The 24,130-nt window shown below is 35.2% G+C and overlaps 1 protein-coding gene across 6 annotated transcripts; it reads left to right on the top strand.

Annotated features, from left to right (window-relative positions):
• The first annotated feature begins 17,088 nt into the window (after positions 1 to 17,088).
• LOC113310879 (beta-catenin-like protein 1 homolog) lies at positions 17,089 to 23,096 on the top strand. Of its 6 annotated transcripts, XM_026559701.1 has the most exons (12): positions 17,109 to 18,082; positions 18,440 to 18,930; positions 19,453 to 19,525; positions 20,734 to 20,827; positions 20,997 to 21,045; positions 21,159 to 21,203; positions 21,503 to 21,537; positions 21,630 to 21,711; positions 22,016 to 22,099; positions 22,188 to 22,358; positions 22,447 to 22,617; positions 22,707 to 23,096. In XM_026559701.1, the coding sequence occupies exons 1-12, from the start codon at positions 17,875 to 17,877 to the stop codon at positions 22,833 to 22,835; spliced, it is 1,632 nt and encodes a 543-aa protein (XP_026415486.1). In that variant the 5' UTR covers positions 17,109 to 17,874; the 3' UTR covers positions 22,836 to 23,096. The 6 variants fall into 6 exon arrangements, with proteins under 6 accessions (XP_026415485.1, XP_026415484.1, XP_026415483.1 ...); XM_026559698.1 differs by having other exon boundaries at positions 17,097 to 18,930; positions 22,483 to 22,617; XM_026559697.1 differs by having other exon boundaries at positions 17,101 to 18,930; positions 22,743 to 23,096.
• The last annotated feature ends 1,034 nt before the right edge of the window (positions 23,097 to 24,130 follow it).

Raw genomic sequence — 24,130 nt, 5'->3', positions numbered from 1 at the left:
GATCAAAAATGACTAATAGTTAATTGAAGAATTTTATAACTCAGTCTCACATTTCGTAGAAAAATGGCTCAATTTTTCTTTTGCCACCTTCGACCACCATTCAATGCATTTAGGATTATGCTCACTTCGTGTAGTTGTCCTCCCATCCCAAACTTCCTGGCTCGGCCACTTCATGGGTCACGATCTATCCACACTGACCATACGGGCTCCACTCGTCTACGGCCTTCCAGTACTCAATGCTGGTGACAACTACGTTCATACATAGATGCCCCTATATTTTAATCTAACCTATATGTCACCCTTTTCGTGATGTGGGCATGGGTTGTGGTGGTTGGATCTGATGGTGCGGGCATGGGTCGTGGTGGTTGGCTCTTATGCCAATGCCAAATCCAAAGCCAAAGCCAAATATTATTATGATACCGACCCCAACTCGTCATAAGCCCATGGATAGAACTCAACTCAAAAACCGGTAGACTAGATGAGGGTACCCATCGACTTATAAACTACCCAATTAATCCCCATCTAACCAATGTGGGACCAGGGTAATGTTTTTTTCTTCTCAAAGGAATATATTTTATTTCATGATAACCACTCAAACTCGTATTTTTTTTATAATCACTCAAACTCATACGTTTTGGTAATTGGATTTTATTTACTACTATCATGAACCTCATATTTTGCGGATATATTTATTTTAAAGGGAAATGATGCATTATTTTCTCATTGTAACGGCACACTATTCTCTCAATGGTCGCATAGTTATCTGGTGAGGGCACAACGTCATCATAATTCTATGTGGAAAAGACACTTCTTGACTGGTACATACCTTTTAGAGTGACGTAAATAATTTAAGTGAGTGGATGTTTCAAAAGAAAATAATTACACTCCTCGTTGGCTGTGGATATAATCTTTATCATACAGGTTACGTAATTAGAAACCCAATACTATGTGGATATATTTTTTAAGGGGAAATGATGCATTGCTTTCGCAGTGTAACCGGACATCATACTCCCAACTGTCGCACAATAATATGGTGAGGGAACGCCATCGTCATTTTGTCTCCTTCGTCGCATATGTATTATGAATTTTATACTTTAAAATATGGTGCACAAAAAATTGATCACGTAAAATTTGGTGAAAATATAATTTTCACTTTATTCAATTTACAACCTGTGATATGCAGTCCTCTTTGCAAATATAAAATTATCTTTGCATCCTTTGTAAACGTTTTTGTATATATATTCTGCATATAATCAGGAAACTATGCCGAACAAGTTAGACATGTTCTTCCTATTTTACTCACAAAGTGACTATATGTATATACACACAACTTATAATTTTGATGTTATCCTAAGCACCACAATTACCAATGAAAGCTCGTTTTTATCATCTTTAGAAAGAAGGTTATGAAATTCTATTCATACAACAAACACCACACTTTTGGTAATGTTCCTTTTGATCTTGGTTGTTTCCTTTCTTATTTAATTGCAAAGATTTCTGACCTCATTAAGGAATAAGGTCAAGTGGGAAGATGTCATGTTTTCCTCTTTGAATGACTGAGATGCAATTGTTTCTCTTTTAAATACGATTATTCAACAATATTTATGATGATAATGAAAGAATGACGATGATGAAACAACATCAGTAAACCGTATAGAATTTTGTGTATAGTAACTTAAATCAACATGAATAAACAGAGATTTACCTAATTCCCATACTAAGCATAAGCGCGTTTACATAAACCTCATAATTTGTGGGTATTCCTCTATATAATAGCCTTAGTGGCGTCCTATGGTAGTGTGGATGCATCATAACCAAGCATTTTTTGAAAGAAGATGATCTACTTCAAAACATTTGGTCCTTGCACCAGATTTTTTCCTATAAAACATCGTCATCAAGTTAAGATGATTGAAGATAATAAAGGTAAAAGTAGTTACAACAAGTCCTCAAAGCATGAAGTAGTTAATGATATTAGTTCTGGTACTGGAGGTTATTTGTGCCAACCGATTCCAAAGGGGACTGCAGCAGCAGCAAAAGCTCCGCAAAAGACACTTCTTGATTGCTGCATACATTTTAGAATGACGTAAACTACTTTAAGTGGGTGGATGTTTGAAAAGAAAATAATTACACTCCTCTTTGTCTGTGGATATAATATTTCTCATAGAAATTATATAATCATAAACCTCATACTTTGTGGATATATTTTCTTAGACCGATGATGCATAGGTTTCGCCAAGTAACCACACCTCAGTCTCTTTACTGTCGCATAATAATCTGGTTAAGGTACACGTCATCATCATTTCGTAGTTCCGTGGAATTTTGTCAAGCAACAACTGTAGAAAATACACAACTTGATTGGTACATACATTTTAAAGTGACGTAAACTACTTAAGTGAGGGGATGTTTCAAAAGAAAATAATTACACTCCTAGTCGGCTGTGGATTTAATATTTATCATAGCGATTATGTAATCATAAACCTAATACCTTGTGGATCTATTTTTTTAAGGCGAAATAATTGGTTTTGAACTGTAACCGGACCTCGGACTCCCAACTATAGCACAATAATCTGGTGAGGGCACACGTCATCATCATTTTTTCTATTTTAAAATATGGTGCACAAACAATTGATCACGTGAAAAGTGGTCCAAAATACAATTTTCACCATATATAATTTTGTTCATAGTAACTTAAAACAACATGAAGAGTAACATAGATATACCTGATTCATACTTTGTGGACGTATTTTCTTCGAAGTGATATGATGCATTGGTGTCGCAGTGTTACCACGCCTCTTTCTCTATATGGTCGCACAATAATCTGGTTAGATTATACGTCATCATCATTTTGTAGCTCATTGGTTTTTGTCAAGCAACAACTCTGGAAAAGACACATCTTGTTCGGTAAATACATTTTAGAGTGACATAAACTACTTAAGTGAGTGTATGTTTCAAAAGAAAATGATTACACTCCTCGTTGGATGTGGATTTAATCTTTATCATAGCGATTATGTAATCATGAACCTAAAATTTTGTGGATATATTATTTTAAGGAAAAATGATACATTGACCAGACCTCGGACTCCCAGCTTATATACATTTACTCCAAATTTTCGTCTAATAAACCCTTTAGTTTCCCCTTTTAAACTACTCTCACTTGATAGACACAATTGTTCATTGGTATTCTTCAATGGTCACACCTATTCCCAAGAAAACCGTCCAACCTCTCTAATTAATGTGATTGCTGGATAAGTTCTGGATGGGTCATGCATACTCCCAAGAAAACCATTCGCGCTCTCTAATTAATGTGGTTGCTGGAATCTTGCAATGATGAACAATAAAAAAAAGAAATGACAAATTCATTAAAATTAATTTGTTTCATTCAAAAAAAAAACTAAAAAAAAATTATTGTTACAATTAGTAGATAAATATATTATTGAAAATATGATATAATTGAAAATAGGATATACATAGACATTTATAAATGACGATTTTTTATAGGAAAAAAGGACTAAATAGTTTTTTAAAGTGAAATTTGTCCTCTGATGGTGCGGTTTACGTGTGTAAACTACCACATCGTTCCACTTGACATTATTCCGCTATCACACAAGAGTTGAGAAAGCTTTGGAACGTTTCGACATGAATTCTTGAATGATTAAACCAAAAGTTTTAAACAATCACGTCGCTTGAGTTTGACAAATAATTAAATAATTACGAAGAAAATAAATAAACAAATTGTATTTTGCACGATATTTGGAAGTTACAAACTCTACTTTGCATAAGACTCCTTCTTCATTTAATTTGAATGCTCCTTTGTACTTAATTAACTAACTAATTAATCTGATATTTTCTATTTCTTCAAGACAATTCAAATGTATCGAAGGCGCACCCATTGCTTGATTGGAATTGGAATTAATCTGACTCAATATCTATGACGTCGGGATCCATAGGACGCTTATTTGCTTTCTTTGGTTTCTCTTCCAGATAATCCGATAATAACGCACGCTCTTCTTCCCACACACGGCCAAGTTCCAAGTCATGCAATGTATCTGTTATTCGGTTTTGTACTGCCTCCAGATCATCTTTGTTCATCTCCCCTATCAACCGCATCACGGTTAATAACCTTTCAATTCTTTCCTTCTATACCAACTCTTTCAACTGTTTCCCTGTCATGGGGGATTTACCATTTTCTCTTCGTCGATCATCATCACCACCCATGCTCGATTGACTTAGAGTATTTGAATGCACAGTGACTGATAAATATATTCACTCCAAATTTCTGTCTAAATGTATTTCGAATTTCTCTTTATATAATTATAAACCCTTTAGTTTCCCCTTTTAAACTACTCTCACTTGGTAGACACGGTTATTCATTGGTATAAATTTTAAGTTCTTGAAGGGTCACGCATATTCTCAAGAAAACCATCCAACCTCTCTAGGGCCTAGGTGCCGAACTGGGTCAATAGGTATACTGCGGGATATATGTACTTAATTAATTCCTTGTTAATTGGGAATGATGTAGATGCGCATCTTGTGGGGAAATGATAAACAAGAGGAAAAAGTCGAGACATTAGAAACTACATTGATCGTTTCTCAGAGAACAACAATTTGCTTTATGCTTCATTTTACAAAAAAAAATGGCCATAAAGTGGACTTTCTTCCTTAGAAATATATAGAATGAATAGGATGTGGTATTTACAAACCGCAATCACACATTAATATTTCCATCGTCGCACTTGTATTATCTCATTTACACTTTTAAATATGGTGCACAAACATATGATCACGTCAAATGTGGTGCAAACTAGAATTTTCAATCGAGAGCGATAGGTTCGATGAGGTGCAATGAAGCCTGAATTGAAAGGTTAGGTAAAACTTATCATGGATGGAAGTTTTCAAAGAGTTATGATGGTTGGATACCGTGTATGGGGTATCGAACCAGCATGCAAGATCTTGAGACGGTACCCTTAACCAAACCCCATAAATGGGTATGAATGGTATTGATTATAAGGGTCTATAAAAAGAGGTTATCAAAATATAATTATCATATAGAGTTTTATGATTAGCAGGGCCGGCCCTGACATCGAGGATACCCAAATTTCACATCAAAAATATTGCCCCTAACCATTTGACCAGGTCAACTTATTTTGACCAAAAGTGCAAATTGTATTTTTAGCTTGTTTTTTCTTATATGAACCCATTGTTACTACTCTACAAATAACAGCTACTAGTGATAATATATTTTGCTGACTTAATTATGGTCATTTGTGATACTAATATTATTTGACCACACAGTTAATTTGTATCAATATGGAAGGAGTGTAGCACGTAATATTAGGTTGTAACATACGAAGTTTATGGATATTTAGTTAAGTAATACATGAGTGTGTTTATACACGTACACGGTTGTGTAACCAGAAAGTGCCATATGGTTGTTTATTGCCAGGGTATAAAATGACAGATAAATAAGAAATATATGTTTGTATTGACCTAAGAAGATGGTCTTTCTACATTTACATTAATATCCAAATCCAAATTATGTACGAGATAATATCTCATTAATATCCACACTAATATACAAACTAACAAACCCTTTTTGATGTCCCCTCCTTGGATGTTGCCCAAAGCTGAACTTTGGGTACTTTGCCCCAAGGTCGGGCCTGATGATCAGAAAAGGAAAGATTGAGGAGTATAAAGAGAGATTTAGGAAATGTCTCATTTAGGTAATCAGAACCTTCCAGGCAATGTTGGAGAAAATCTTCCCGTCGTTCCTCCATCAATGACATAGTATGAGCAGGCAAAGAATCTTGCTCTCACTCTGAGTTATTTGGAGCTTGCAATGTTGAGAAATGATGTGCAGGGAGAAATAGACAGACGTACACGGGAGATGATCCGTCAGAGATAAGAACATGAATTGCTCATTTAGAGAGAAGCAGAGGAGACTGAGAATCTATATGTTGCATGAAAGATAAAGTTTTTTGAGAGAGGAGATATAAAAGCTGAGGAGAGACCTGAGTGGAAAGAAAATAGCAAAGGTTATGGCAATGCAACTGATAGTGATTCTGAAGCATCGAAGGATGGGTTTGAGTATCCAGTTGAAGAAGTCGATACCAGTGAGCTAGATTCTGATGTTGTAGAATATAAGGAGAGGATGGATAGATATCATGATAGGAGGTTGAGAAGAAGGTTTTCGAACATGAGAGGGAAAACCCAAAGATTTTTTCCAGAACAATGCATGAAGGGGAAACAAGTGCTGAGGATGAGGAATTACTGGAAGATGAGAGTGATGAGGATGAGACTGGAGATATTGCTGAAGGAACTTCGTCTGACGATACATCTACTGCATCCTCTGGTAGTGAGTACAATGCGTAGTATGAAGAAGATGAGAACTGGAGCTATGATGAAGATGACTTCTAGGGGTCTCTTTCTGGTTATTGAATGCAACCGACTTTTCATACTTGGTCAAGAGTTTGAAGATGATTATAAGGTTTTTACAGGTTTGGCTTCTCGATAATTGCTCGTTCTCTTCTTAATAGTAGTACTAGTGCTGAAGATGTTAATGTTGAAAGTGTTTTGTCTTAGAAATCGGTCGGAACTTTTTTGGGTCGGTTTAATATGATGTGTTTTGTTGAACATTGATAAATTGATATGAATAGTAAGATGTTGTAGGTAATCACTTTAGTACTGCTTTTTTGTGCCTGAGCTCTAGTAGGATCAGGAGCTTCAAAACTTTGTAAAAACTGGGAATCTGAAAGAATGGAAGTAATCGCTTGTTGGTTTTAAATGTTTATTGGTTTATCTAATTCTCATCCCCATTTCCCCTAAAACATAGCCGGCTATTATAACTCGGCAAGGTTTTTCCATGATTCCCGACCGTAATTCTGGGACTTCATCGAGTTATTTGAATGAGTTTTTTGAGGCATTGAGTTCATGCATTGGGTTTTTTGAGGAACGACGAGGTTTTTCAAAAACTAGGCGTTCGGTCATTCTTGCCAACAAAATGACTCTTCTCCACCAATGAATTTGTGCAAATTAGAACTAATAAGCATAGCATTAACCATCTTAGCTGAAGTTCTATTTTTCCTTTCAGAAGTACCATTTTGTTGAGGTTGTATAGGGTGCAGTAAATTACTCACCACCACGATAAAAACGTGGAGTGTCATGTTGTTCTTGTGGTTGAACACAATAAACTCGTTGTGTTAATAGTGTAGTCCATGGCCAAAATTCTTGTTGGGTGATTGAGGGATAAATTGTTGGTGTTGTGGCACGAGTCTCTTGCATAATTCTCGGGTATCTGGATTCTTTAAGAGGAAAAACGCTGATAATATCTCAGACAATGATACGCCAAAACGCCACTCGTTGATCCAAGGGCCTCAATTTCTAACTCAATAAAATCTCCAAGAGTCTAAATTAATGACTTTGAAATTTCTAAGTTGGAACATGAAAGATCATTTTCTGCTATGCGTATCGTCAAGACCCGACTTAGCGACAAAATGGATGATGACTTTCTAAATGACTCTTTACTTGTGTATATTGAAAAAAAAATCGTGGAAACATTTAGCTTGGATTCGATTATGAATGATTTTCGAGACTTAGAGAAAGAACATTAGGTGACTAGTGAAGTATTTGTTGATCCCAGGGCATTGGGTGAAGTATTTGAAATAAGTGAACTAGTAAAACAGAAAGTGATTCTGAACAAGAAGATGTTGAGGTAACTGGTGAAGAATTTGAGGAAGATGTAGAGAGTAATTCTGAGACTTAAAGGAATAGGAAGAGACGTGCTGAGAGAGATGGGGATAATTGGTATGATCTTCATCTCTATGAGAAGGAACATCCTCCAATCTTCTTCAGGACCATGCGAGAGCGTTTAGATATCCACTCAGATAGAGAGAAGATAGAGGGCATTGATGTTGATGGAAATCCAGAGATCAAAGGAGCAGATGAGGAAGATGATAAGGAAGAAATTGAGGAGGATGAAGATGTGTCAGATGGGTATGGTCCTGCTGCATCCAACAATATTGATGAAGAAGATGATGTTGAGGAAGAAGGTTTTGGAAGTTGATGTAAGCCGGCCGGTCCAAGTAGTTTTTTTCATTTTGTTGTCTTGATGAACTATATCAGTGTAGTTATAGTAAGTGTGGGTGTTTTTCTTTTTAGCAGTTTGAAAAGGGTGTGAATGGATATTTTGAATGATATGCTATAAAGGTTAGCAATTAGTAACTAGGTTTTCTTTGCAGAGAGTACTGTAAATGCATATGTTGATCTCGGTTGTAATGAATTGGGTCTTTTCTGAGAAACTAGTGTTCTTGTTAGAAATCCAGTTCGAACTGTAATATATTGGCTTTGTGATAACTTTTAATGAATATAGATTTTTTGACATGGATGTTTAATGAGGCTAAGAAAGGTAACTTAATCTTTGTAGATCAAACTGTAGATAGTGTTGAAGGTAGATTCAAACAGGAGAGAATTTAAGTTTGCAGGATTTTATAGCATTGGTGGAGAAAAAACTTGGGATAACATGCAGAAAATGCATACAATTTTCAGGATTTAATGTAATTTGAAGGTCGTTACCCTCCTGAAATTTCTGAAAAACGAGTTTTGCAGTCAGATCAAACCATTTTCTTTGGTCCACCAATCAACATCGACGGTTTTTTCCACCCACATATTTACTCTTTTATATTACAAAATACTATTGGGCACAGGTACGATTAATTGTGAAATATCAGTAATATTCCTAACAAAAAGTAGCATTGAATACGCTACTTCAGTGAGATTGATTAACGACACTCAAAATATTATGCGACCCCGAGACGAACGGCTCTTGACTTAATATCATAATTTTTGTGTTTCTTGTTTGATGGATGGGAGACACATGAACTACGTGGGGCCCAAAGTCGTTTAAGCCGAGTAAACGCCGACAAGTTCTTCAATTAATAACACCATATTTGCTACCCTAGTGATAGGTGTATGACATATTTGCGACTACTTTTAATGGAACGATTAAGTAAAATTAATAACTAATGGATATTGTTTCTGCTTCGCATTAAGGATTCTACTGTTTGAAGAAGAAGTAAAATTGAAACAACACCCAATTGAAGTCTGAAGAATAGAGGTTTGAAATCAGTTACACAAGATACTGTTTTTTAGATTGATATGAATCATCATAACTAATCCATTTTAAACAATCTTATACCATATAGTTCATCGGCTGCAACACAAACTTACTTCAGTTGAACCAACATTTTCGGTAAATCCTAAGTAATCATTCAACAAACGTAATCCACAAAAACGATGAATTATCGGTTCAGAACCTTAAGGGACCATCAGGAGTTTTCCATCACGAGCCTAATTAAAACTATTTTACTGGAAACCCTTTCTCACAAACTTACCGACCAAATCAATATTCTTTCATTAAAACAACCCTCTATTTTATCGATCAAAAAAAATCAAACGTACTTGTGCTAGCTCTTGATTGAGCTGGATGAAGTGATGCCTAAAACTTGGAAAACCCTGATCTCCAATTACCCAAATCAATCATGCCTGAAAAATAGTGGATCTAAATATTTAATTACGTTAAGTATGTGCGACCCTGATCCTATGTTTTGTTGGGGGAGAATTAGTCAAACAGAAAAATGGAATGCTATTATGTTAAGTTGTGGTATTTTGTGTTTCATTAACTTCTATTGTGGTACCAAACGTCATTGGCCCAAACTAAAAAAGCTGAAGGTTGAGAATTAAACAACACCAAGATGAGCAGAAGCATCTTAGATCTTCCCAGAACCAAAAATTTCTCCTTTTTCCCTTACGGAAACCACTTTTGTCACAACAACATGAAAAGCTCTAGGAGAAGGAGCAGGTAAAACCTTTACATAAATCCTCATCTGAATCTCTTTTGCATTTAACTTCATCATGATTAAGCACAAAACATTTTTTACATGCATGAAAATGAATCTTAGGGTAAAAAGCAGACATATAGTAGGTCTTCTTAGCAATATTAAAAACCACAATTTTTTAGCTAAACGAGAATTCAAAGGAACCATAACTTTGGCTTCATAAAAGTTTCCCAAATGAGTATCCAGAGCCTCTATAGTACCAATTTCTTCTATTATTTCTCTAGTTTTACCCTTGTTTACTATATCTAAAGGAATAGTAATCTGCAAAGGCATTATATTTGTGTTCCATTCCAAATCAAAAACTGACTCTAGCTCACCCAGAGGTTGTGTAGCAAACAAAAGACTAAATAGAAGAGTTGGCTTAGCAGCAACAGTTAAATCTAAGTCTTATTTTTTTTAAAACATTATTACAAAGATGTTGAAAAAAACTTGCGTTCCTTGAATAAAAGGCTTTGCTAAAAGTCAATAATCCACTCTATTGATATGGTGTTTAACAGAAGTTTTGTGATAGTTTCAATATTTATCACAAAGCAGACCATCAAGTCTAAAATGAAATTCTTCAACATCTTCATCTAAATAGTTCTCACTTGTTCTTCAGGAACAACCATTTTCAACAACCATGATGAATTTATAAAGAGAAACACTAAAGAGAAAATGTGAAAACTTTGGACAGAAGACAGATGAGTATATAACTTATAGCATTTCTATAAAAAAGATTTGATAATAAAAATCCTCAAAATTTTAACAAAATATCTAAGATAACTTGAAAGACTGAATTAATCAAGTAAGACTCATCATTATTTCCATATCTAAAAATCTCATTGATACTCCACAGACATACATCCCTCTTTTAAGAATCAGAAGACAGACTTTTGCATGATAGAAGAAATTCCAAGTGTTGAAAAAACTTCCGAGAATGATCCACTAATTAGATAATAATCAAATAAAAATTAGCATACCCCTTATTTTAACTTTCAAGGAGAAATCTTCTGAGAAGGAACCACAGAGATAAAATAATCCTAAAAACACCAAGATTTTATAATAACCAATAACTCAGATTTATAAATATAAATCTAAGATAATCCAACTCTTAAGAAACCTCCATATATGAAAATAATCAGAGAAATCTACAAACCCCTAAAAATAGGTAATCATGGAAAATAAAAACCAATAACTAAACAATTACATTCCCACAAACCTAGAAAACTTGAAGACCAATAACCGACAACAATAAAAGAAGAAAATCCTTACTAAGGTAGGATCTCATCACGCTAAAAAGCATATCAAAATGCTATCTTCTCAAATTTTCACTGACCCAATTCCAGATTTTAGATAATATTGAAGAAATCGAGAAAAAAATTGCTTAAAAAAACTCTGACACAAAATTATGTTCTTTTAAATCTCATGATGATGCCTCAAGAACCTTATGTTGTAACCTCCTTTAATTCATGACCTAATCTGAAAAAAGCTAACAAAAATATTAAACAATTAGAAAACAGTGAAAAGAGATTTACCAAAACTTTATTAAATCAAATCCGTAGATAAAGCTAAACATTAAAAATGATATAGAAATTAAAATAAAAGAAAAACACTATCAGAAGCGATTGAACAAAACCATCAGAAGAAGAAGAAAATTATGTAAAAGGTTTTAAAATAGGTCAATCCAAAAGGAATTCGGTCGAGAGATGAAGAATTATTGAAAATTAACCAAGTCAGTGTCGCCCGACCAATCGCTTTGATATGGCCCTAGTTTGCCTCATCCCCCGACCAATCGCTTGATATGACCCTAGTTTGCCTCATGATATGGGATTGTGTTTTTTTTTGATATCTTGGTGTCACTGCTGATTACTCCTAAATCCAATTCATTTAAGAATTTTAGAAATTACAAGGGTTCGAACCCTGGCCTCCGCAGTGGGAGGGAGCATGAGAACCATCAGACCACTCGATTCATATGGGAAAGATTAAGGGGTACATTAATTAAATACCCCTAGTTTTAACACCCAACAAACATACCATTATAAAACAATAAATATACCCCTATCATTTAAAAACCTTATCCATTTAAAAATAAATTACCCTAATACCTTTACTCATATAATATTTTTATTTATTTCAACAAATAACAAATTTATTTCTCTACCACTTTGCCGCCGCCACCACTAGCACTACCAAATATCCACCACCACCACCAACATTCAACCACCATTAATCGACCACCAACTAACCGCCTACACTAACTTTACCAATATTGTTGTCGGGACTACCAATATACTACTATATATTTCAAATTCTTTACAGGAATCACTTAAGAAGTTGACCAAAACTGTATGAGAATCTGAAATAAGAATGACTAAACTTTGTGGGACTCTTAATAAATTTGAGGACCAAAATGCACCTAAGGCTATTGCTCATAATGAACTTGAATTCCAAAATAGTATTTCCAATCTTATCCATGATAATACATATAATTATTCACCTAATTTAGAAGATGATGGTAGATCTGAAAACACTGCATGTTTAGACAAGGTTCAACCATTTCAACCATCTTCGTATTTTTATGATGATGAGGATAGTGTCGATGAAGAATTTGAAATATATAGTCATGGTGACGAGGAAATTGTTACAACAGTTGAGCCTTATGATTTGTTTCTAATTCAAATCCTAATAATGTTGATAGTTATTCACCTATTCCAAAGGATGAGGATTTGACTAGGGATACCATTGGTTTAAATGGTGTAGTATATCATTGTGATTATGAAGCCGATGATGGCTTAGAGGAAAGAGTTTATTCGGAGACTAGTGTTTTAGAGTCTAGTGAATCGGAATCAATAGTCCTTCTGAGGATTATAGAAATGTGGAACCACATGATTATAACCTAAAAGAAATAAAAGACCATTTTGCTAAATATGATAATTTAGAAATTAGGGAAATTGTGACTAGTTTATCCAAGGATATTGACAATTCTAAGTTTAGGGGTGAATATCATTCTCCTCGTGGTTTACCTTTGACTCTTACAAAGGTCCCTAATTTGGGACCTAATGTATGTGCCTCTACCATCTTAAGAGACTATCTTCATACACGTTTTCCTGAACCTAGTTATGTCCAGAAAGAAACTCAGTTGATAGTAACCCATCCTCTGGTTGATGTAGTTAATCTGGTCCATGATACCACCATTGACTTTGTTGTCCCACCAAGATTTAATTTATCAAATATGGGGGTATCTTAATTTGAAATGTGTTATTATATAGTTTTTAGAACTGTACCTAATTATTTTAGAAAGTTAGAATTGCTGACACATTTACTTAAGAATGACCACCATTATGGTCAACTATGTAAGTCAAATCTAATTGACTTTGAGGATCTACAATTGTTCAGTTTATTATTATGTGCTTCTAAGTTTTTATTTGATTTTTTCCAGAATCTACAACCTGATCCTCCGGATCCTGCTTATGAGGATATCCATCCCATGAAAATATTTTATCTAGACCAATTCATAGAGCCTGAACCCGAAACACAGTTAGATGTAGTTGTCTTAAACATGAAACTAAACAAGGGTGTGCTTTATTTGTTCATTTTCTTGGCATTCCTTTTATTTTTGGTAGCTTTATTTGGTTTTGATGACCCACATAGTTCCGACTATTGCTATATGATTTTATGTGGTGACTAATCTACCGACATATGGTTGAAGACACTAAACTTAGCACTTATTGGGAGGCAACCCATACATGGTGATTTTAAGGTCCCTTAGGAGGACCCTATTGTACATTTTTTTTTATTGTTATTTTTCTTTGTTGCTCCTCATGGAAGGATTGTTACGCTTCATCCAGGTATTATCTTTCTGATTTCTCTATTTATTCCTCTTGTTACTTATATTTTTGGTATTGCACTTTAATTTGAAACATTGAGGACAATGTTAGATTTAAATTTTGTGGTGAGGAAAAGACTTTTAGTTAGTTTTTTTTAATAAAAAAATTAAAAAAATAAATTCCAGAGCCTAGAAATTTTTGCCAATTTAGGATGACAGTAACCAGTCTAAGTGGATGGAAACATCTTGGTTGTAGGAGTTGTGGAAACCAATAACAAAGTATATTCATAAAAAGACAGAGTTCATGTGTTATAATGGAATCATCACATTATGTTCTAATTTACTTCTTTGCAAATTTATATGTTTCTCTAAGTGATTTGGTGGTGCCCACACATCGAATTGTTACCACTGCCGGATGGAATAAAGTGATTGAATTACCAAATAAAAAATAGACCAGACCAATCAGACCAAACAGAATAATAATGAAAAAAATAACACTTGGATAACAATATGTGTATTTTCCTTGTCTCCGTCGCCTAAACGAGCGTGGAACGCAGGATCCATGGGATCTATCATGTAATCTGCTGACAAGAAGCATGCCCTTGGATCCAAAATATCAAATCATGCAGTTATAATAAATAAAGAATGAATGAAAAATGAAAAGTTTATTATTGTGCGATAAAATCGACCGTTGGTAGCCTTGTATATGCCAGCTAAGTTGATCTAGATTTAATATTATCGACCGTTGGTTCCCTTGTATATGCCAAGCTGTGTTGATATTAGTCCAGACCAGTATTTCAATCCATAAGGATTCATAGGTTCATCTTGGCGGTGGCCTTCGGACATATATGGGAAACATCATTCACCTTAGTCGACATGGTTTTAAACTATATATCTCTATAATATATTCATGTGATTTATGTGATTCCGATTATTGATGCCCATAGTGCGACTATCTAAGTAGAGCTCTGTCACTTATAAATGAATATGATCCGCATCCGCGTACTTCCTCTTGTAGTCAATGAAAGTATGTCAACCAAGGAGACTCTTTACTGTCGTTCCTGAATTCTTCACAAGTAGCTAGGTTTTGGAGTAAAGGTTTTGTGGGTACTCTTCTGGTAAACCCTTTCGAGACTATTACTCGGCCACTAGGGCCACCTAGGGGTTTAAAGGCTTACCGCATAGGCTCAATGTAATCATGATGCCTGTGACTGTGAGTTAAGTTTTTTTCTTTTCTTTTTTCTATTTTAGATTTGCTCGGGACTAGCAAATAATACTTTGGGGGTATTTGATGGACGCTTTACGTGTTTATTTAGAGAATCAGAAGACAAACTTTTGCGTGATAGAAGAAATCCCAAGTGTCGAAAAAACTTCCGAGAATGATCCACTAACTAGATAATAATCAAATAAAAATTAGCATATCCCTTATTTTAACTTTCAAGGAGAAATATTATGAGAAGGAACCACATAGATAAAATAATCCTAAAAAAATCAAGATTTTATAATAACCAATAACTCAACTTTATAGATAAAAATCTAAGATAATCCAATTCTTAAGAAACCTCTATATATGAAAATAATCAGAGAAATCTGCAAACCCCTAAAAGTAGGTAATCATGAAAAATAAAAACCAATAACTAAACAATTCCATTCCCACAAACCTAGAAAACTTGAAGACCAATAACCGATAACAATAAAAGAAGCAAATCCCTACCAAGGTAGGATCCCGTTATGCTAAAAAGCATATCAAAATGCTATTTTCTCGAATTTTCACTGACCCAATTCAAGAGTTTAGATAATATTGAAGAAATCGAGAAAAAAATTGCTTAAAAAAACTCCTACACAAAATCATGTTCTTTTAAATCTCATGATGATGCCTTAAGAACCCTATGTTGTAACCTCCTTTATTTCACGACCTAATCTGAAAAAAGTTAACAAAAAATTAAACTATTAAACAATAGGAAAAACAAATTTACCGAAAATTTATTAAATCAAAACAATAGATAAAGCTAAACATTAAAAATGATATAGAAATTAAAATCAAAGAAAGACATTACCAGAAGAAGAAGAAAATTATTTAAAAAGGTTTTAAAATAAGTCAAGCCAAAAGGAATTCGATCGAGAGATGAAGAATTATCAAAAATTAACCAAGTCAGTGTCGCCCGACCAATCACTTTGATATCGCTCTAGTTTGCCTCGTCACCCGACCAATCGCCTTGATATGGCCTTAGTTTGCCTCCGACCAATCGCCTTTGTATGACCCTAGTTTGCCTCATGATATGGGATTCTTTTTTTTGATAGCTTGGTGTCACTGCTAGATTACTCCTAAATCTCATTCATTTAAGAATTTTATGAACTACAAGGGTTCGAACCCTGACCTCCGCAGTGGGAGGGAGCATGAGAACCATCAGACCACTCGATTCATATGGGAAAGATTAAGGGGTACATTAATTGAACACCCCTAATTTTAATACCCAACAAATATACCATTATACAACAATAAATATACCACAAAAAGGAAAACGAGTACCTCTTACATACCCGCAATAAACACCGAAAACAATAAGAACCGTATAACAACCCGATTAACAACTTCAAATACCATATACCTTACTATTTGTGCCAACTATATCGCCTACTATATTCATAATCATAATAATACTAACTGAATGGTGTCAACAGTTGGTTAAACATACAAGAGCATACTACCTTCTTGATCCACCACCAATACCAACATCAAACCACCTCCAACGGTACCACCAATACCATCAGTCCAACACCAATACACATCCATAATCCAGCAAACCACCAAATTCCTTAACAATAATGCTGGAACATCCACCGCCACTGTTGTAAATACTAGCACCGACATTAGTACTACTACACATCTAGTTTGTTAAGAGATAAGGTTGAATATCATTTTTGTGATGCCATTGGATTCATAACACTAATTAATGCTGCACCCCCACCCCCACCCCCACTCCCACCCCCATCAGTACAATAAAAACCAGCATTACCATCTGTGCAACATCCATTACCAACACCAGTACTGCAACTACTATTATCACCTCCACTACAACATCAACAACCACCCCCAATGGAGCAACCACCCCAACATCCACCTCCACTAACACTGCTTAAAACACAACAACCACCACTATTGCAAGGTTAACGGGAGTCAACCAACACACGCTTATTCCATTGAAAATACTAATATCATATTATGAATTGTGCAAAGTCAAAATCTAGTTATTGTTGCTCCTAACTTAACAATGAACTAATGGTTGTAAAGTAAATAAGTAAAAAAAAAAAAAAAACAGCCCCTATCATGGTGCAATTAAAATGCGTGTAATTCATACATGCTCATAGATTGCTCCAAAGTCTACAATTTTCTATTGGCTCGCGTAACAATGGTCGTTCCAATCTTGAAATTCAACAAAAACAACACCATCAAAAACATTTATTTGAATAGAACACTAAGATCAAGAAAGATGCAATGTAGTTATCGAAGACTCATAATTTAGATTGCGCAAACAACATCGTCAACCCATTAGTCACATAGTAGATAAGCTCCAACTTTCACTAATTTCCTTATCTAATTCAAAAACAAGAACAATCGAATCAGTATGCAGTGCAATATTAAATTACTGAAAACCAAAACAAGCATAGTCTTTGATCAAAAACTACTCATAAGGCAATATTAAACTCAAACACGATAAGAATTAGTAACAAAATTAACAAAATCTGAAGAAAGCAAACCTAAAATCATTGTTCTAACTTCAAGACAAATCCAATCGATATCGAAATGAATCCACGCTTTAGATTCGGTTGGGGAATTTAGTTTCTCGTCGATTTGGTCTAAATATATAGATTGTCCAGGACGTGGTGGAAATACAGGAGGTTGCTGGAACTGGTGATGGGATTAGTGGAGGTGAATCTATTTGTAGCGGCGGATGTGATGGCGGAGGATGTGGTAGTGGTGGCGGCAGTCGTTGGAGAGAGATGGAGAGAATCTCGATCTCGAAAGATAAAACTGAAAAGGATTGATACAAAATTGAGTCAGCCAAATAACTTGCCGACTTAAAAGCAAATCCTCTCTTTCTCTCCTCTTAGGTCGTCATAAGAAACCCTACTTCTATCCATTGTATCCAGATTAGGGTCTCAGATCGTGCAGTAGAGATGGAGGGCTCCGGCGCTCCCGATTCACCCTTTAGATGTATAATTGTCCCAAGATCTCGATTGTTACTAGAGATTCCAGCTTTACCCGAAATACTTGTTCTTGAAAATCCAGAGCAGCTTCAGACATGTTTCCAAGAATTTTTGGATGATTACACTAGAGCTCGTCAGAATAAATCATCTGATCCTCGTAAATTTGCTGATTGTGAAGGTAATCTTATTAGAGTACTTTCAAGGTTCAGAACTTTCAAATTTGAATTTCCTGAATTTTATTCCCCCGTATTAAAGCTTCCGGCTATTCAATCGATGATTAGTTTATTAGAAGATGATGAATGTGGGAGCCTTTTAGCTAGTTATATTCTTATTACATTCGAAAAGTTAACTGATCCGGATATTTTAATATATGATCAACATGAAGAAGCTACCGTTTTCGTTAAGTCTCTGGTTAAGTCTGAAGCCTTAAACGTATTTGTTTCTACTCTTGATAAGTTTCCTGGATATGATGATGTTTATTTCCCAGCACTTCAAACAATTGCGCAGATGATATTTCTTCATCCATATGTAGCAGATACCGCGGGTAAGCATACCCATCTGATGGAATGGGTGTTTAAAGCACTAGGAGCTCCCGAATGGGATGAACTAAAACAATATGTTGTAGGGTTATTAGATACTCTTTTGATGTCTAGTAAGGAAAATAGACTTCAATTTGGTAAATCGGGTGCTGTAACTCTTGTAGTAAATGCTCTTACATCCCTTGAAAGTCCTAACGAAGAACAAGAAGAAGCCCCGCTGGATTATGAAGACGAAGAATACCTGGTGGAGACTTTGTTTAGTTGTTTACTTTTTCTATTAGAATGTCCGGAGAATATAGTGAGTTTTGTTGATGCTGAAGGAGTTGAGTTAATGATTAAATTTATTCAGCAAGAGGAATTCGGTTATTGTTATGGGTCTGCAATTGAGGCACTTGATATTGCAGTGAAAGTTTGTCAGTCTGCTTCTGAGAAATTTGTGAAACATGCTTTGGCATGGAACACTGCTTTCCCGCCTTCCATGGATAAGGTAAGTCTCCCCAATCCCTAATTATAGGGAAATTGTCATATTTACTCATGTTTTCATCTCAATAATCTGCATCGTGTGTGTGAAGGAATAACTAGAGGACTTCATAAGAGGGCCTGTTTTACTAGTTCCTATAAGCCTAATAAAGAGTTCTAAGTATAAATAATTAGGTTGTGAACAGTCGGATTGTGTTGGGGTAAATAGAAGATCCTGCCAATTATTATCCAAAAGTATTTGGCAAATTGAATTATTATCCAACACCTTCCTTTAGTTAGACATAATAGTTTGTGTAATTATTATCCAACACACATGTAGTTTGTTATAGAGGAGTTTAAACTGGCATTCTAGGATTTGGATATGCATATGTTTTTGTGGCTTATGTTGCTGAAAGTTGTACTAATACTGTCTGGAAATATATGATCTTGTATAAGATTGTTCTTGCCTGCAACTTCTGATGTATATGTTTTTAATCTTTATAAGAAATATATCTAGTATGCACAAGATTTACTCTGGTTACTGTCTCAGATTCCACCAAGCGTTACGCACGTGAAAGAAAAAACAGAAGCGCGCCATATATCTCTAATCGCATCATTAACTGGTGAGGCAAACAAATTTTATAGCCTACTCTGAATTTTTTTAATGTTCATTTGTCTGTTGGTTAGTCTTTGAGTCCCTGGATTTCGGAGATATAGTTGTGTATCTTAAGGATTATTTTTACTCCACTGTTTCTTCCTTCCTTTCTTTCTGGATACCTAGTTGCTCATTTAAATGTGTGCAGGGGCGGAGCCAAGGGTTGGCTAACCCCGGCTCTAGCCCCCCCTAAAATCCTGAAAACCACATAGAAACCCCTAATTTATATTATATTGTGTATTTAGCCCACCTAATGCTTAGTATGTAGTCCACTAAGTCCCACATATTTATGAAATTTTGTTTTACGCCGCTTAATATTGATCTCTGGCTCCGCCACTGAATGTATGGTTTACCACTAACCAGTGTATCAGGCAAACAGGAAAAATCAGGGTCAAACACACATTAACCACACAAAAAATATGTTAATGCATTGAGTAGTGGAATGGTCTTCCTAATACAATGCTCAGTGAAACATGATATCTTTCGATGTTTAGGAAAAACAGGTATAAAACAGATTAAGAAATTTTTTGGGAACAATGAGCCCATACTATCTTCACTTTAGCCAACACCTCTCACAACCACAATAAGCCCATTCTCTCTTTACCCAACTCCCCTCTCACGACTTAATAGGCTCATTTATTATTAAGAGTTGCTCAAGTTTTTCGAATAAATCCGGATGTACTCCCTTGTCGAGGTGTATCGGACATGGCCTATAGAGGTATGATACAAGATTTTAACTACTTTCTGCTGGAGTAACTTCTGTAGAAACTAATATTCGACCTAAACTTCTTCACATCTAAATAGAAAGAGATTGAAAGGGTTCCGTTGAGATTTTCTTAAGAAGAAAAACAAGATGATTCTCAAATCATTACCCTTTTTTACATGGCCAGTTGGCGACAAGCATCAGTTTTTGTCCGCAATCTGTATGATTTCTCATGGTGGGAATATGTGCTCATTTTTTCTGAAAAAGGTGTAATTAAGCTTTTGTTGGTGTCCTCATTCTAAGATTTGGCAATCGGTTATTTTCTTGTTATGAGCTATCATCTGGTCTTGTACTCCTATGTATTTTTTTTCTATGTGAATAACCATTGCTTTAGATGCGTTTCCTGCTTTCATCTTCACCAAGAGCCGCTTCAAAGTAACATTTTAAATTTACTGACGTCTTATCTTGTTCAGGTGGCATTGCCAAGACAGAAAAAGGTATCTTGTTAAAAAAGTTTGAGGAGGATGATTTCGAAAGAATCACCTGGCTTATGGAGCTCTATAGAGGGTAATACACCCTACCTGTTTGGTTATTTAAGTCATGCTCTTCTTTTATCAAAGTTAAAAGTTGTATTTTGAATTTATTCTTCTTAAATTATTAAAACCATTGGTTCAAGAGATGTCTGACATTTCTTGAGATTCCTTCTTGGGTCCTGATCATCTTAATATTCGTGCAGATATTCTGAAGAAGTTGAAGCAATGGCGAATCGTCTTGAAGATGAAGAGGTAGCTATCCTTTCCGTTCTTTTTTTTTCTTCTCATGATATCAGCTTATCTGTTTGCCAAAAATCTTATACCCTTGTCTATCTCTTCTGCATATAATATTGCTGGTGGACTAGTATGAGCTCTGCATGGAAAAACTGCGATATGAATCCACAGTTCAGGTCAGCATTGCTCTTGCAGTCTTGCTTCGATGTTGTCATAGTTATGAATATCACAACTGCAACGAAAATTTGGATCAACTAATCCTTTTACATCTTATGCTTGTTGATAAGTAGGAAATAAAAAATTATAAGAAGACTTGGAGCTTAGAATTATTTTGGCAAAATATTGTTAATGAGAGACAGAAATGAAAACAATCTTACCTGCATTTCCTTTTTATGGTGAATGGTTTTATTTTTATCTTATATATCTTATATTTCATTCTTTTTGGCTCTAATGTTTTCCCATTATGAATCTGCAGTCGATTGCTGTTATTCTTGGTTATCTTTTGTCCGAGTGAGTGTTTCCATCTACTTCTCTTGCTTTAATCTTTATCTGTATAAAGCCACTGCATGTGATGTTTAACTCAAGGTTATTTTACTTTGCAGGGATCCTACAACACGAAATAAAATTGAAAATCGATTAACTCATCACAACTTAAAGAAGAAACATGTGCAGGATTTTATCTTGGTATGTATTCAAATTAGTCTGCTCATTTATGATTTATGGCTCCTTAATTTTACATTCTAATAAACACTCGGTTCAACTAGAACGCCACGCTGGCTTCCAAACTTGTCCTATTTGTGCAGTTTGTCTTTATTGTAGATTTGATATCATCAAGATATGAATTTTAGATGGTAAACTGTTTTCTGTTTGGAACTGTTGAAATGGTGTTTCCTTTTTTGAACTTTATAGGGTCCTAAGGTTTATTAACAGTGATAACCATTACTGTAAGAAACTTCCTCATCGGAACTTTTTATCTTACTCATGACAGGTATATCGAGACAGCATTGGCAATGCGGGCGAATCAGTAGAAAGTGCAGAGACAGTGATGGTGGAAAGCACTGATTCCCTTGAGGTTAGAAATGTTTATTATAAGCTAAAACCTTCTGTAGAGTTAAATGCGACAATACTTATCGGAGCTTTTTACCTTGAATGCATGACAGGAAAATTCTAAACAAGGGATGGAGCTGGATGTAAAGGAAAATCCTGAGAAGAGGATGGAGCTGGATGTAAAGGAAAGTGCAAAGACAGTGATGGAGGAAAGCACTGGCAATGCGGGCGAATCAGCAGAAAGTGCAAAGACAGTGATGGAGGAAAGCACTGATTCCCTTGAGGTTAGAAATGTTTATTATAAGCTAAAACCTTCTGTAGAGTTAAATGCGATAATACTTATCGGAGCTTTTTACCTTGAATGCATGACAGGAAAATTCTAAACAAGGGATGGAGCTGGATGTAAAGGAAAATCCTGACAAGAGGATGGAGCTGGATGTAAAGGAAAGTGCAAAGACAGTGATGGAGGAAAGCACTGGCAATGCGGGAGAATCAGTAGAAAGTGCAAAGACAGTGATGGGGGAAAGCACTGATTCCCTTGAGGTTAGAAATGTTTATTATAAGCTAAAACCTTCTGTAGAGTTAAGTGCGATACATACTTATCGGAACTTTTTACCTTGAATGCATGACAGGAAAATCCTGACAAGAGGATGGAGCTGGATGTAAAGGAAAATCCTGACAAGAGGATGGTGCTGGATGTAAAGTACCAGACGCGACAGAGCTTTCAACTTTCCAAACACACTGGCACACTCCATCAATAAAGATTTATCTTTCCATTTAACACATTCCAGGTTACCTGAGCTAGGAGCCTCCATAATAGATTTGTTGTCCCCTTCTATTATAATTTGAATGAAATTCTTGCTAGCAATCCAATTAAGAGCATATAAAACAGCAAGGGCTTCAGCTTGATGAATATCTCTAGCCCCTATTGTGAAGGCCATGGCTTCCAAAAATCTTCCCGTATGATTGCGAAGAACTAAAGACACACCTCCATCAATAAATATTTATATTTCCATTTAACACCTTCCAGGTTGCCTGAGCTAAGAGCCTCCATAATAGATTTGTTGTCCTCTCTATTATAATTTGACTGAAATTCTTGTTATCAATCCAATTAAGAGCATATAAAACAACAAGGGCTTCAGCTTGATGAATATCTATAGCCCCTATTGTGAAGGTCATGGCTTCTAAAAAGGTTCCCGTCTGATTGCGAAGAACAAAAGACACACCAGCTATATTAGTATCAGTAATCATAGAATTATCAACATTTATTTTAGACCAATTAAAAGGGGGAGAATGCCAATGTCTATTTTCAGAACCTTTAGGCTCCTGGTGAATCCTATTAAAACTGCAATGTATGCATATGCTATTCTGATGACAAAATTCAAATATCTTCCTAATAACATTTCTAGGATGCACTTGTTTTCCTTCAAAAACTTTCAAGCATCTACTTTTCCAAATATGCCACATAGTAATGACAACTAAGTTAGTCAAATATTTTCTCTCAGTGCAAACTAAATGATCCTTCAAAACCCATGAACGAATCCAATCTTGAACACTGTGATAGTTATAAGCATATTGGAGAATAGGTTGAGAAACGGCAAACCAGATTGCACGAGCAAAAGGGCAATGAAGAAACAGATGATCTACAAATTCAATGCTAGTATCATACATCAAACAATTAGGATTATTAACCCTGACAATTATTAGAAATCTTGCAACTACTGGAAGAATATCTCTTGTGATCTTCCAAATGAACATCTGACATTTAAATGGAATTTGTAAGTGCCAAATGATAAGCCACATATGTTATTGTTGCTTTGAGACCACCTGATTAGAATATAGTCGTAGAATAGCATTATAAGTAGAAGCCATAGAGAAATTTCCAGATTTAGTGAGAGACCATCTTAAAGTATCAGTTGCCGGCTGAGGGGGGATTCTAACATCCATTATTTGAGAAATCTGACTACTATTGAAGTTTTGCTGCGATACTTCTTGTTTCCATGATCTACTTTGATGATCTATAAGATCAGCAAATTTAAGAGTAGAGGAATGTAAA

Source organism: Papaver somniferum, chromosome 9 (assembly GCF_003573695.1).
Source record: "Papaver somniferum cultivar HN1 chromosome 9, ASM357369v1, whole genome shotgun sequence".
Classification (NCBI taxonomy): Eukaryota; Viridiplantae; Streptophyta; class Magnoliopsida; order Ranunculales; family Papaveraceae; genus Papaver; species Papaver somniferum.
This window is presented reverse-complemented; position numbering and strand designations above follow the sequence as displayed.

Coding starts and splice junctions, on each gene's coding strand:
- LOC113310879 (XM_026559696.1), top strand. CDS start 17,875: ATGGAGGGCTCCGGCGCTCCCGATTCACCCTTTAGATGTATAATTGTC. Junction 21,538..21,629: donor CTTGGTTATCTTTTGTCCGA/GTGAGTGTTTCC, acceptor TTTACTTTGCAG/GGATCCTACAACACGAAATA. Junction 22,100..22,187: donor AAAGCACTGATTCCCTTGAG/GTTAGAAATGTT, acceptor AATGCATGACAG/GAAAATTCTAAACAAGGGAT.